This window comes from Halyomorpha halys, unplaced genomic scaffold, assembly GCF_000696795.3.
Source record: "Halyomorpha halys isolate HHAL.00 unplaced genomic scaffold, Hhal_1.1 Scaffold54.1, whole genome shotgun sequence".
Taxonomy (NCBI): Eukaryota; Metazoa; Arthropoda; class Insecta; order Hemiptera; family Pentatomidae; genus Halyomorpha; species Halyomorpha halys.
The window spans coordinates 838,766-853,251 of NW_027108734.1; the positions used below are offsets into that span (position 1 = coordinate 838,766).

At 29.6% G+C, this 14,486-nt stretch overlaps 1 protein-coding gene across 1 annotated transcript in view; it reads left to right on the forward strand.

Moving 5' to 3' along the window:
- Positions 1-14,486, forward strand: part of LOC106692372 (elongation factor-like GTPase 1) — a 422,109-nt gene that overhangs the window by 378,794 nt on the left and 28,829 nt on the right. The window contains exon 17 of the mRNA XM_014438286.3: positions 5,713-5,897. Within this exon, the coding sequence (XP_014293772.1) occupies positions 5,713-5,897 (185 nt within the window). The remainder of the gene's footprint in view (positions 1-5,712; positions 5,898-14,486) is intronic.

The window sequence follows — 14,486 nt, forward strand, 5'->3', positions numbered from 1 at the left end:
AGCTTATTAATAATAAGTATGACTTTTTAATAATTGACTGTTTGGAATAGGTTTTAACTTTAAATAAAGAAATTGACCTGGGCAGAATAGCCTGCATATAGAAAATAATAATTTATGTGAGAAGGATTTTTATATTGAAGGTACGTTATATTATATAGTGAATGATAATGTTATTGTAAATGTTTAAAAGTGAAGTTGTAATATAAGCTGTTAAATGTTTAGATGTCCCTGAAGATGGCTATAAAGGCCGAAACGTAGGACAAATGAATAAATAAAGTGTTGAGACTGATATTGGATATAATATTGATTTATTTAATAAAAACGAATAATTGTTTTTAAAGTTATTTAATCCTGGTCAACTATTATTTCTTTGTTCTACTAAATTGCATAAAAAAATTTTACTATCAATAAAATTGAACAGTAAATAATTTAAGTCAAAAACTGCTTTTAATCACTCTAGATTTTCTGTTAACATTTTTTGTTCGAATTACATAATATTCGAGCAAAAACATTTTTAACCGGTTTTCTGGAAAAATTACTATTCGAAAACCGGTTTTCTAAAATGTCGGTTTTTGTGTAAACCATATTTCTAATCTTACTTCCGCTTCCATTCCTAACAATCTCCGAGGCGCCTGAAAAGAAGATGGCCTCGAGATCTAATGTAGAAATGCTATTAGAGTGCTACCAGAGGGTACCTCTACATGCCTGTATCATACCATTATAATCTAACATCAAATTTACTAGATATATCTTTATGTAAATGCAGTTGTACATGTCAATAAATAAAAAAAAAATATTTTTAATATTGATTCTGTAACTGAGCATTGAATAAATGGCCAATAGCATAATATAATTTTTTATATTTCTGACATACTTTACTTATCATAAAAATATCCTATTGATATAAGTTATTGATTAGCGTTGTGAAGCTTGGATGTTTATACTAAGGGAACCTGATACTGTAAGATTGACGTCAAATCATTACACGTCCTAAGACCGAAGAGAAAACTGTGAAGTGTGACGACGACATGTTCCTGAGCCAAGTCGCTCACTATATTGTTCTTCTACTGTTTATTATTCATTATTTTTTCAACTCCGGGAGCCCCCCCCCTGTTAGAACCGTGGCAAAGAGATTACCCTAACCAGCTGTGTCGAGCTCTCATCTGAAGAACCTGGTTCTGCTTCATTGTTCCACGCACGCGCTCGCTCACTAACTCATTTGCATTTCTTATAAATAGCTATAAACATTTTTATGAGGGGTTTTTGATCTGATGAGGCCGCTTTGCCCTATACAAGTTGCCCTTTGAAAACCAACGGGATTCGGCCCTTTCTTTGCTACCTTCTTATGAAAGAAATCGTAATGATAATACTGTATTATTCATAATAAAAATGTTAATCTATTGTACATTTTATTTTTTAAATAAATTAATTGGTATCTATTTATGTTTCAACACTCTAACGGTTGGTTTTGGCTAATTCAGCCATCGTCATGGACAATCTAACAATTAACAGCTTCTTTAAAACAATTTTGATCCTTTTTCTCCCAACTTTATTCTTTTTAAACTTCCAACGTTTCGACCACTTAGGTCATTTTCAAGGATTCCTTATTTTGTTTTCATTTTCTCCTTCTTCTTACTACTATTTTCATTTGCAAACTCCAATTGGACTTGCAAACTTGGAGTTTGCAAATGAAATAGTAGTAAGAAAAGTGGTTAGTAAAAGTTTTAAATTTGGGAAGGAATTTTATAGAAGAATTTATGGGACAAAGGCAATTAGCCGGCATTTAAAGAATTTCAAAGGAGAAAATGAAAACAAAATAAGGAATCCTTGAAAATGACCTAAGTGGTTGAAACGTTGGAAGTTTAAAAAGAATAAAGTTGAGAGAAAAAGGATCAAAATTGTTTTAAAGAAACTAAACCACTCTCAAACAAGTATATTAATAAAAAATAAATCTAATTAACAGCTTATTATAAGTCAAATCACCCTATGAAACAATAAATTAATAGGAAATCATATTAATTATTAATAAGCCTATTTCATTAATTTTTATTTTTAGATAAACGTAACACTATCAGCTATCATATAAATAAACTATTTTTAACCTTCCATACACTCAGGTCAGGCTTATAATTAATTTATTTTAAATTGCATTTTGGTCTAAATTTGTATTTATTTTATTATTAAAATTAATTGTAAATAGTCAGTGATGCGGCGAGAGGGATGCGCTGGGATCTTTTGAGCTCTGCTCTTGGGCTCAGGGATCCTCAGGTCGATTGTGTAAATATTATATATATTATTTTATCATTATGTTATTTTATTTATTAATTTTTCATAAAGATAGTTTGATTATGCTCATCTTGTTTATTCTTTTGTTTGTATATATTTTAAGAGAGTTGTTTCTTTTTTTTTTTTTATGTTAGTATGTATGGGTTCATTCATCACTATTACCTATTGCTCACAACTGTGTGGGAGATTGTAATATCTATCAATAAATAAATCTATCAAAAAAAAAAATTGTAAATTGTAACATAAAATTTTACCCATATTTTTCATAAATTTATTTTGCTTAAAATCTCTGCTTAGTGTTGGTTCAAATTTCTTGTTTCTTTTTTAAAATTTACTGTATAATTGATGTTCTCTGATATATAAATTGACTCAAGTATTTTTCTTTTTGTACATATTGTTCTATTTATGTAAAATTATGGTGTTATCAAAATCGAATTTTTGTCGGTTTTTAGCTGCATGCTGCACTAGTTCTGTTTAATTGGGATCCTTCTCCTTAGTTCTTGTATAATTCATTTAAAATAAATTGACTCTTCGAACATGTAACGAAGCATTACGGCGACTTGGAAATCGCGAAAAGGAATCAGGTATGAACTAGTGGATAAACATTCTAAGGACCCACCGAAACGTATATAGGGTTTTTGTCTTCTATGAGGGCAAACATTTGGAACTATTGAACATCTAATTGGCATACACTCAAATTCAATGTTGTAACAATGACATTAAAGATGCCTCTATCGTGGAAAGAAAATGTATATAACGGAGAACAAATGTTTGAATTTTGAATGCGATGAGCATAAACAAAAAATTTAAAACAAAAGACTAATAATACTAATGGTTATATGCAAAAAAATAAACATAACCTTAAAGATATGGGTTTTGATGGATTATAGTGGAATGGGTTAACCATCCCTAATTTAGCTTATGGGATAGGTGTAATTTTACAGTATATTCCAAATCCTTTAATACCATATGCAACGATATATAGGTTAAGAAAACTCAACGATTCTCAAAACTAATTTAAAAATTTTATTTTTATTTTCTAAGAAAGTACATATTTTCAAATTTATTCCTTGGTTGCGTATTATATAAAGAGAAGGCAACTTATAAATTTGGGATGAAAATGGCTTCACTGTTAACTTAGTTCAACTCATATTAATTATATATGAGGAGAAGATGGTTGGAGGTGCGGGTTTAATAACGCAAATATGTTTTAAGAACTTATTTAATAGTGCCAACGTTTCGGCCAGAGTTTCTAGCCTTCATCAGGGCTAAGAACTAATAGCAAGATAACAACCAATGAATACAAAAATAAAATAAAATATAAACAGAATGATACAAGTAAATAATTATACAGAATGAAAATTAATAAAAATAAATTGATGAAAGAAGTGGAAAATAAAACGTTTAATTAAATATTTTAGTAAAATAACATAATAAAGGAAATAAAAATTATAAAGTTACATAATGTGAAGAAACAAAGAAATATGAATATATTAATAATAATTAAAAAATTAAAGTTATAGAAAAAAAATGTATAAAACTAATGAAATATGTAAGTATATTACTAGAACAAAGAAACAAAATATAAAAGTTGGGTTAGACAAAAGACGTAAATAGAAAACATGACAAGTCACACACTTCTTTTGTCTAACTCAACCTTATATTGTTTTTTTTTTATTCTAGTATTATACTTACATATTTCATTAGTTACATATATTTTATTTTATTTATTTTTATATTGTTTACATAACTTTAATTTTTTTGTTTCTTTGCATTATATAACTTTAAAATTTTTATTTCCTTGCTTATGTTATTTTACTAACATATTTAATTAAACGTTTTATTTTCCACTTCTTTCATCCCTTAATTTTTATTAATTTTCATTCTTTATAATTATTTACTTGTTTCATTCTGTTTATATTTTCTCTTTTTTTTTTTTTTTTTTGTATTCATTGGTTATCTTGTTCTTTGTTTTTAGCCCTGTGTTATTTACCGACCGCACGGTCAATTGTCTTCTCATTTTATTAATTATAAGATCAATGTTAATATTAAAGTTTTCAATTTGTTCAAGATGGATGATAAAGCTAATTATTTTAGCATGTTACCCACAACAGTTCACAATACATCCTTTGTGGAGAAGATAGTCGAACAAGAAGGTTCAAAACTGTGTTGAATTGACCTCATATTTTAATTGTCTGTTTTAGTTCGGATTTAAGAAGTATGAACTTGAAAAAAAAACGAATCCGAAATAAAATATAAACTTGAACTTATGTTGAACCACGCGAGTGGAAAGCGATTAAAGTGGGAGTGGAAAGCTATTACTAAAGTTGTCATGTAAAAAGACTTTGAAGATATATTATTCTCCTGGATAATATATGGAAATAATAGCATGCCACTTTTATTTTGTTTTTTATGATAAATTTATGTGTTTTAAAACGTTCGTCATTAAAATTCGGCGTACCTATATTATTTGTCACGCATTTGAAAAGGTGGGTGGAATAGTAAACGAATTATGAAATAAAGTAACCTTTGGTGGTATACCTAGAGTCAATTGAAAAATAAGATTGAACCAGATCTCGTATATATTTTTTTTTTGCAAAAAGATCTATCTTACAATTCTGCAGTTCATAAACATGAGGTCGAGGAAGAAAAAGAACAACCGCCAATTCTAGTCACGGTGATGGAGGCAATAGGAATAAAAAAATTTATAAACATAAAATTAAAATTATCCTGATATATAATATAAAATAAACAATAATTACACACAAAAATTATATATGTATAATTACACATTCTGCCACACTCAAGGGCAATAGATATAAAGGATGTGAGTACACAATGAAACCATGTATGCATTAACTAAAAATAAAATGTAAATATATAAGAATAATTTAAAAAATGTAATAAAATAATTAAGTATATACTTAAATTAATAAAAATAAATTTTTATATACATATCATAATAAACATAGGCTGATAAATGATTTAAGCATCTTTTTATTAATTTATTTGTGTGTATATATATTTTTTTCTGTGTAGGATTTTTGTTTATTTTTTTTCTACTGCACTTAATGTTTTGTAAAATTCATAAATTATATAAAATTTTTATTGTATGTAACATAATATTTGATTTTATAGATTAGTATCCGTAATCATGTTAAATAATGAATTTTTTTTATTGTTAATGGTTAATAGTTTTGTTATTTTATTGTATTGTATTTAATATATAATTAATATAATTTAATAGTATTGTCAAATATTTAATTTTTTTTTTAAATTGTATTTTTACGATCTTTAAAATTCTGTATGCCTGTTATAATCGCAATAATGGTCCACCAACTTATTAGTTGTTAATTTAATTTATGATATTATTTGTAATATATAATTTATGTATTTAAAGTAATATATAATGTATTATTGTTTCAGGTAAGATGTACGCAGTCCTGGGCCGCAGACAGGGAAGGGTCCTCCACGGTGACATGACGCAGGGTTCGGCCTCTTTCACGGTAACTGCCGTTCTTCCGGTTGTCGAGTCTTTTCACTTTGCACAGGAAATAAGGAAGTCCACTTCCGGCCTAGCCAGTCCACAATTGGTCTTCAGTCACTGGGAGGTAAGTCTTTCAACTTATTTTTTTTCCTTTGTCCCCGTTCCATATTATTAGAGGTTTTTTTTGTTGCAAATATTTGTTTATTTGATAATAATAACTGTTTAGTGGTCTCAGAAATCTAATGTATTTATCTATGTATCCTTTCCCACAAGAAAAGTTTTGTTTAGGAGAAAAAAACAAACGGTGGGAAACAATTGAAAGATAAAGAACGAAACTGGTGTCATTAAACCGAACTAACGAACCTTCCTAATTTATTCCAGTATAATTTCATTCAAAGAATTACTTTTCATTAACTATTATCCATTGATTATTTAATTTTATCATCACTTTTATTTATTTTTTTATAAAATATTAATTTAAATATTTTTGTGAAAATTAAGAAATAATAAAATTAACTTTGGAAGATTAAAAAAAAAAAAAAACGAGGAACTTAAAATAAAAATACTAATACGACAACTATTTAAAAAAAATGAATATTATAAAGACTGATTAAATAATAACAATATAATGGGGCCGCTAGTAGCTCAGTGGTCAAGACACGGTGTTACCAATTTTCTTTGGAATATTTTAAATTCGAATCCGGCCTGGGACGTTGACTTTTTTCATTGAGTGGCGGTCCCACAAAATGAAGAACTCTAACCCCCAACCATGGTTAGGTAATATAGGACTCCAATGGGAGGGAGTCTTGGCCAGAAAAAAATAATAAACAATATAATGTATAAATTAATTTAAATTCAAGCAAAAACAATTTATATAGACCATGTTATTAATGGCGGAATATATTTGAGCATTAACTAAAATTTATATCAGATAAAAGTTTTGTATTAGGTACTCTATGTACGGACGTATATAATTATTTATTTAAAAATTAATTAATATCTCACATCACCGAGAAAATTTACGTTATAATCTTGAAAAGGTCAAAATAACTCATCGTAAATAATCTATTTGTTTCAAGCCAAAGTTTCACCCCACTTTTGAAGCTAAAAAAAAATACAAGCAACTATAATTATGTTACGGAGTAAGAAAATTAGGGAACATATAATAAAAGTGAACTTAAAAAGTTGACTTTTATTAAGTTGACTAGTGGGAACAACCTTTCATTCAACTTCCTTTGAGGTAAAATTTTTGAAAATGATTCACCAGTCAAAAACGCATTCTCTGACTTAATTTCTTCACAAAAACCTAAATTTTTCAGTTCTGGGATTGTAAAGTTCAAAACACGTTGGAGGAAATTTCTAAAAAAATTCCTTAAAGTTGTTTTACTACATAATCTTTTCTGTGATAACTAACATTTCACATAAAACTAACCAACCACTTTTTAACGGACAATATTATCTCCACCTTGAGCGTCCGTTTATAGAAGTTCCACTGTACTATCTTAAGCCATTATATACTTATTAATAAATAAATATAAATTTTGAAAATAGTAAAGGTAAAGAAAAAATATTCTTTGTAACTAAAATTAAAAAGATTGGAGCTAAGACGTGGGACAGGTGTTGCCCAGTAGCTAAGAGATTGCCTTCATTATATCCAGCGAGTCTGTAATCAATCTTTGATTAGATTAATCAGATACCGTTAGTGTTAATGACTAACCACAATTTAAATCTCGTGCCAAGGATTGAGGTATTAGTCTGAAAGAATGTCAGCTTAATTGTTCCAACAGCCTTTCATTTAAAAACCATTAGCTTCTGTTAATTGCATTTTTTATTTTTTGTAAAATAGCCTGTTATAATTGTTCAGCATAACCTGAAATGCTGATAAACAAAATCATTTTAGGTATTTTTAATTAGAAATTTAAATAATAAAATATCTGGTTCATCATCCTTAGAAATAAAAAAAATCATTTATTATCATAATGAATGTGTTCTTCTTTTTATTTATGTATTTATTTAAAACTTTTATTGAAATAATTCATTCTGACACTCTCAAGGGCAATACAGTACAAGATACCTAAAGAAGAAAAAAAGGAGATTTCACCCCAATTTTTAATTACTTTAATGAAAACTATGTATAATTACTAGTCAGAATCAATGAGTCTGGCAAGTATAAGTATAGGTAGGGGAAATAAAAAATGGTGGCTGATTCAAAAAATTAATTTTTCATTCGGAGCTCTATATCTTTAAAACCACCAACAACACTAGAAAACCTAAGAGAACCTCATTTATAGTAGAGTAAATTTGATAAAATATGAGCCCTAATAGAGTTATTTACGTTCAATATTTCTCAAGATATAGCTTTTTAAAAATCTAATTTCAATTCATTTGTGAATATCATAAAAACTACTAACCTCACGAAAATACGTGTCATAATCTACTTTATAGTAACTTAAATTTCTTTTATTTTGAGTACTGGCAGACATATGTACGTCTTATTGTTATAGATATATTTATTCAAAAATCAAACATTTTATCCGAACAACTAGAAATTAATATTTTGCGAATTTATTTTGTTAAATATCATAAAAACTACTACTCCTACAAAGATAGATGTCATAGTAAATTTAACTAGCTTTAATTTGAGTGTTAGCAGACATTTGTACGTCTTATGGTTTCTAAAATAAAGTTTCTCGTAAATCAAACTTATTGTGCAAACTACTATAAATCAATTTATTTTTGCAAATTTCATGAAAACTACTATTCCTACAAAGGTAAAGATCATAAACTACTTTATAGTACATTAAACTAGCTTTAATTTAAGTGCTAATAGACATCTGTACGTCACATAGTTCCTGAGATATTGATTTTTCAAAATTAAATTAACTAACTACTGATATTTCAGTACATTTACATTGGACATAAATAGCTCTATCGGCTAATATTTCAGCAAATTTACTCTTCATTAAATAATGTTCTTTTTGATTTTCTAGTGTTGTTGGTAGTTTATATCTTTAGCCCTATAGCTCCGAATGAAAATTTAATGTTTTGAAACAGCCGCCATTTTTTATTCCCCATAAATATAGTTGGTTCCGAATGAAAATTTAATGTTTTGAAACAGCCGCCATTTTTTATTCCCCATAAATATAATTGGCTCCGAATGAAAATTTAATGTTTTGAAACAGCCGCCATTTTTTATTCCCCATAAATATACTTGGCTCCGAATGAAAATTTAATGTTTTGAAACAGCCGCCATTTTTTATTCCCCATAAATATACTTGGCTCCGAATGAAAATTTAATGTTTTGAAACAGCCGCCATTTTTTATTCCCCATAAATATAATTGGCTCCGAATGAAAATTTAATGTTTTGAAACAGCCGCCATTTTTTATTCCCCATATCTATACTTGGCAGACTCGTCAAGTTTTACTAATAATTATACATAGTTTTCACTGAAGTAATCGAAAATTGGGATGAGATAACTGTCTTTTTTTCTACCCCGGGTATTGTACTATATTAGAGTCCATATTTTTAAAAGTATTTTTAGTGTTGGTTGTTTTGAATCATGCCACAGAATTCGGATGCTAACAACTGAAGTTAGTTCGTATAAACAGTTTAAAATAAATGTGGAAATGAAAACGATTATAGTCAAAGCTTTTTAATTAATATTTTAATATTAACGCAGTATTAAGTCATTTTGAAAGTAATTTCTTCATTTATTATTTTTTCGTTTTGTTTAAATTAGAAAGTAACATCTTGTCGTGGGAGATTGCTTTCCATTGCCACCGTTTTTATTGTCTTCCTCGTTTCACGGAAAAGCACCATGAAATTTTCCCAATCCTTCTGAAATTGTTTTGTTTCATAATAAAAACAAGAATATGCATAATATTTTTTAAATTATCTATTACTATATGTTCATATAAACCTAGTCATCTTAAACTTTTTCTATGAAACCTTTTAAAAATAATTAGATGTATATAACTCCTATAAGATGCAGGTTTTCGTTCACGGAATTCTATTTTTTATTTCGAGTATTATTTACCCTATAGAAATATTTTACCCTTCTTATAATTTTTTAAGTAGCTGAAAAACAACTATGGCTGCTTGTTGTGAATACAGAAATGCGATGGACATTCCAGCGATTCTTCAAATTTAATAATATAAAAGAGCCGAATTTTCCACTTCGAGATTTCAATATAATTATTAAAAATTGTATTATTCTTAGCTTTAAGTTAAAGCAAGCTCAAAGTTAATAGATTAATTAAGTCAAAATATACGATTTTTAGATTACATGGCAAGAGATTGAAAATTGATTGATTGTGAAGGATGTATGTATTTTATTACTTCTGCTAAGTAACTTAGTTGGTGACAGTAAAGTCCATGGGGCAATATCCCATATCTATAGGGTCCCAATTTGAGGGTTGATTAAACAATCTGTAATTAAGTATATCAGTGACTTTTATAATCCTCTGCAGCTTGTTCATTCATAAATATAATACAATGTTTTTATAACAAAACGTATTCTATATATTAATATTATTGTCGAAAATAAAAGAGATAAAGTATTGAGCGGGAGAGTCCAACTGTCTTATTTTAATCCATTCCCTTTGCAACAAAAAAGAAACTCTCATAAGTTTCTAGGCTAAAAATGGTAATTTTGATTTGTTTGAGATAGGCAACAAAATTTCTATCCTACTCATTTTTCAATTTATGTTTTTATAATACAATGTAAGCATTTGAAAGAGCATTTCTCACAGACAAAGCTGCCAGAGAGGCACCGCCGTTCTTACCCCATCAGAACTCAGTACACCCCTTAAATTACAAATATTGGAAAAATGGCAGGCCAAGTGGGATGAAAGCTCTCCGAGCAAATTAAAAGAAATAAAACGATCAGTAAAACTATGGTCGACATCCTACCGGATCAGCCGCAGAGAGGAGGTTGCTCTGGCCCGCTTGAGAATAGGTCATGCTCTCCTCACGCACTCTCATCTGATCAGAAAACTGCCACCTCCAACGTGCAAATATTGTCAGTCCATTCTTACGATTAGACATATTTTTGAAGAGTGTACTCACTATTTGCCAACAATAAACAGGATAGGACTGACCCCAAATTTATCCGAAGCTCTCGCAGATGAGGAAGCTAAAATAACACGAGTGTTTGAATTTTTAAAAGCATATCGCCTTCTTTATAAATTATAATTTCTCGATTTTAATTTTTTTACTTATTTTATTTTTTTTTTATTTCTATATTTTTTATTTTATTTATTTATTTTCTTACTTTTATCATGGCATAGGCGTTGATGACCAGAGGGTTTTATGCCTTTAAGCAACAATCAACAACAGCATTTGAAAAGATACTAGTGATTGGTGGTGGGCAAAATGGAATTTTTTTTTTCATGAAATTTTCCTGAACATTTTTTTAATACGAACTTTTTGTAGATATAGACAAACATATGGCATTATTTTATAATTGTATAATAAGAATATAAAAAATAAATTGTCGATTTTTGTGAGCTGTGGCATGCTCAAGCCCAGCGCACTACCACACTCTTGGCACAAACATTATGGCAAACATGGTGAGAAACGGGGATACAAATAAATAAATAAAACGTGTGTGAGGAGTCTTTCTCTAATATGAGCCTAATAAAAAATAAATATAGTTCTTTGTTTATAAACTTAAATTAAGATGGCTTTTATAAACTTTTGGATGATTTAAAAACTTTATTAAGAAATTTAAGCCTACTTGCCGGCCGCGTGGCGATTCTGAACCCTTCACGTGCCACGTAGTGGGTCGCGTGCCTTGGATTGGGATCTAACCTATGGGAGCTTGGTAGCTCAGTGGGTGCTGTTCTGCTAATTCCTGGGACCTGGGTTAGAATACGGCAGTGGCAGGTAATTATTCTGTCACTGTTGGTCGATTCTGGAGGTTCGAGAGCCCTCCTCCAAGGTACACCCAACCTTTATAAAGTGGGTATCCTTAATTGGGGGAATATCTGATCGTCCGGTCGTCAGGCTAAAAAATCTGAATTAATAAATATTGTTGACAATTATTAAAGTTCTTTTAATTCTCCTAGATGTGAGTTTTTTGCCCTTTAAATCATTATTGTTGTTTTATCTAGGTACATGCGTAGAAAAGCCGTGTATTTATATTTCAGTATGAGTTGTACTCATATGAGTTGTTCATTAAAATTTAAAAAAATATAATAATGAAAAATATATTGACAGACAATTACATTACAAGAAAAGCAAGACTTAAATTTAAGCAGCACATATGCTACAAGACATAATAGATTCCTTCAATTGATATGGACATTTTAATTCTTCAACATCAACCATTAGGCAGGTACATGGGAGGCACACATCCATATTCAAATATCGTTTTTACGACTTATTAAATGATTTTTCTGAACTGACAAGTAAGAGAATAAAAGGCTTAGAGATGCATTTAATATCTCAGAAATGATTAAGTCAAAAGAATAAAAAATAGAGTGGCCCAAGAAGAAGAGATGTAGAAAAAACAATCCTAATGAAGGTGAAACCCTGACCGGGTGAAAAACATCCGAGTTGGAGGTACCTGGAAGGAGGGAACCAATCAAAAGCCAGTATGGTCATTAAAGAGGAACTAGAAAAAAAGAACTAAAAAGATGACGAAGGACGGTGTGAAAGATGAGCTGGCCACGTGCACATGTTCCTAATCAGCTTGCGTCTGTCTTGTAGGCGACAATTAGCTAGCTTGGGTTCGACACCCTCTCTCTTATATCCATTATACCTCTATCCATTGCATTGGCAGATCGATCATATTCATTGATGAAATGTAAGTTGATATAAAATGTTTAATTAGATATGAAAGGGACTGTAATATACGATACGAAAGTGAAGGCTTATGATTCAATTCGTAGGTTATAAAAGAATAAGATATGTCTGGCAAAACCAATATGAATAGGATTAGAATGGTTGTGAAGTGCATACTATGTTTATACACTATAAAGTGCACTCCAGTGAGGTATGGGTAGATAGGAAAAATATATGTTCAAAACTATTTTTTATTTTTTAAACCACTTGTTAAGTTGAGTCATGAAGATTTTTTTTTTCGAAAATCACTAAATAACTTCAGTAAAGTACACTAATCGACACAAAAATTTGGGACGTAAGTAGGACGGTAAATGAAAGTTGTGTGATATACGCACCGCAGCAGTTTTTTATTTGTTCTTTTGTTAGAAATCCCTCTATTTTTAGAGAAAAGTTTTGTTGTAGCCGTAATTTTTGGAACCTCCATTTTTTTTTGAGTCGCCGATCATGAATCGTCGAGGGCTGAAAAATGTATCATGAAAGAATAATATGATTTACATTTTGCTAATCTATCAGTAGCTCGCTGAGTACTACTTGTATTGTACTGAAAGATAGATATACAGCTTATCCTCGTACTTACGTAAAAACAACAATAATAATTATTTATTATTGAAGTATATTGTCCTGTCACAGCGCTAGGCAATAGAATTCTAGGAATTTATGACTTTTGAGAATTCCCAGAGTGCATTAAAATATTATTAGAAAGTTTTGTCTTCTACCAGACATTGCGAGCGAACGACGATCGAACGGAATCGACCGGTCGATAACTTTATACCGTCTCTGTCCTACTCCAATTTATTTCTGAATGCCTCCCTTACACTGTCCTCCTAAGAGATGCGAGGCATTCCTCCAGGTCTTTCCCTTTTCTGCGGGTCCCTTAAGAAAAAAAAGTTATCGGAAAAATAAACAGCAAACTCAAGATTCGTAATCGGTGATTAAAAAAAGTAATGTTGGGTTCGAAAATTACGACTACAACTAAACATTACTCTATTTACCCTTTATTTCTAGTTTCACCGAATTAATTTTTTGAATCGTCGCATCATCCTCTTAATAGGGTCATTTTTTTTTTTTTTTTCAGTTTTATCGTTATTGGTGTGAAAATAGAATCCCACTCGCTAAAAAGAACGTAACTCCTTGTAACGATTTCAAAATGTGAATACTCTCTAATATGAATGAGTTGAGGGATTTTGTTTTTCTCAATGGGACTATCTCGTGGAAGATCGTGTTGTTATTACTTAATATGAATCATTATATGTAAAATACTAACTATCGCTGTTGCATTATTCCTTTGTTCATTTCTTATAGACTTTCTGATTGGTGTATATTCGAATAATTTATTAATTTGTAATGTTTTTTTTATAATGTATCGCCGTCCTTGTGGTATTTTCGCAAGAGTTGTTGGATACCATGTAGTGCACAACTATTCCCGGACTGGGTTCATCGTAGCCCCATTAAACATACTCGTACTTAGTAGCAGTAGTTTTTGTAATTAGTTTATACTTTTAAAAAAAAAAGAAAAAAAAATACAGATGGGAAATGATTTGCCTCAGATTTGAGTCCTGCTTTAGCCCTTTGTAAGACGCCTTCGATTCTCTAATGTTGTCATCTAATTCTTCGCTGAGTTGAAATAAAACAAAAAATAGTTTATTATTCTGGGACTAGGGATGGGATATCGAAAGAAAAATATCGATATCGGTATCGGTAACGATATCGGATAGCAATATCGATATCGGTGTTATATCGGAACTAAAATATCGATATTTGAAAATATCGAAATATCGATATCGAAAATTTAACGAATTAATAAAATATCGATATTTCAATAAAATAATATCGGAATATTGTTGCTTATATTCCATATCGATATT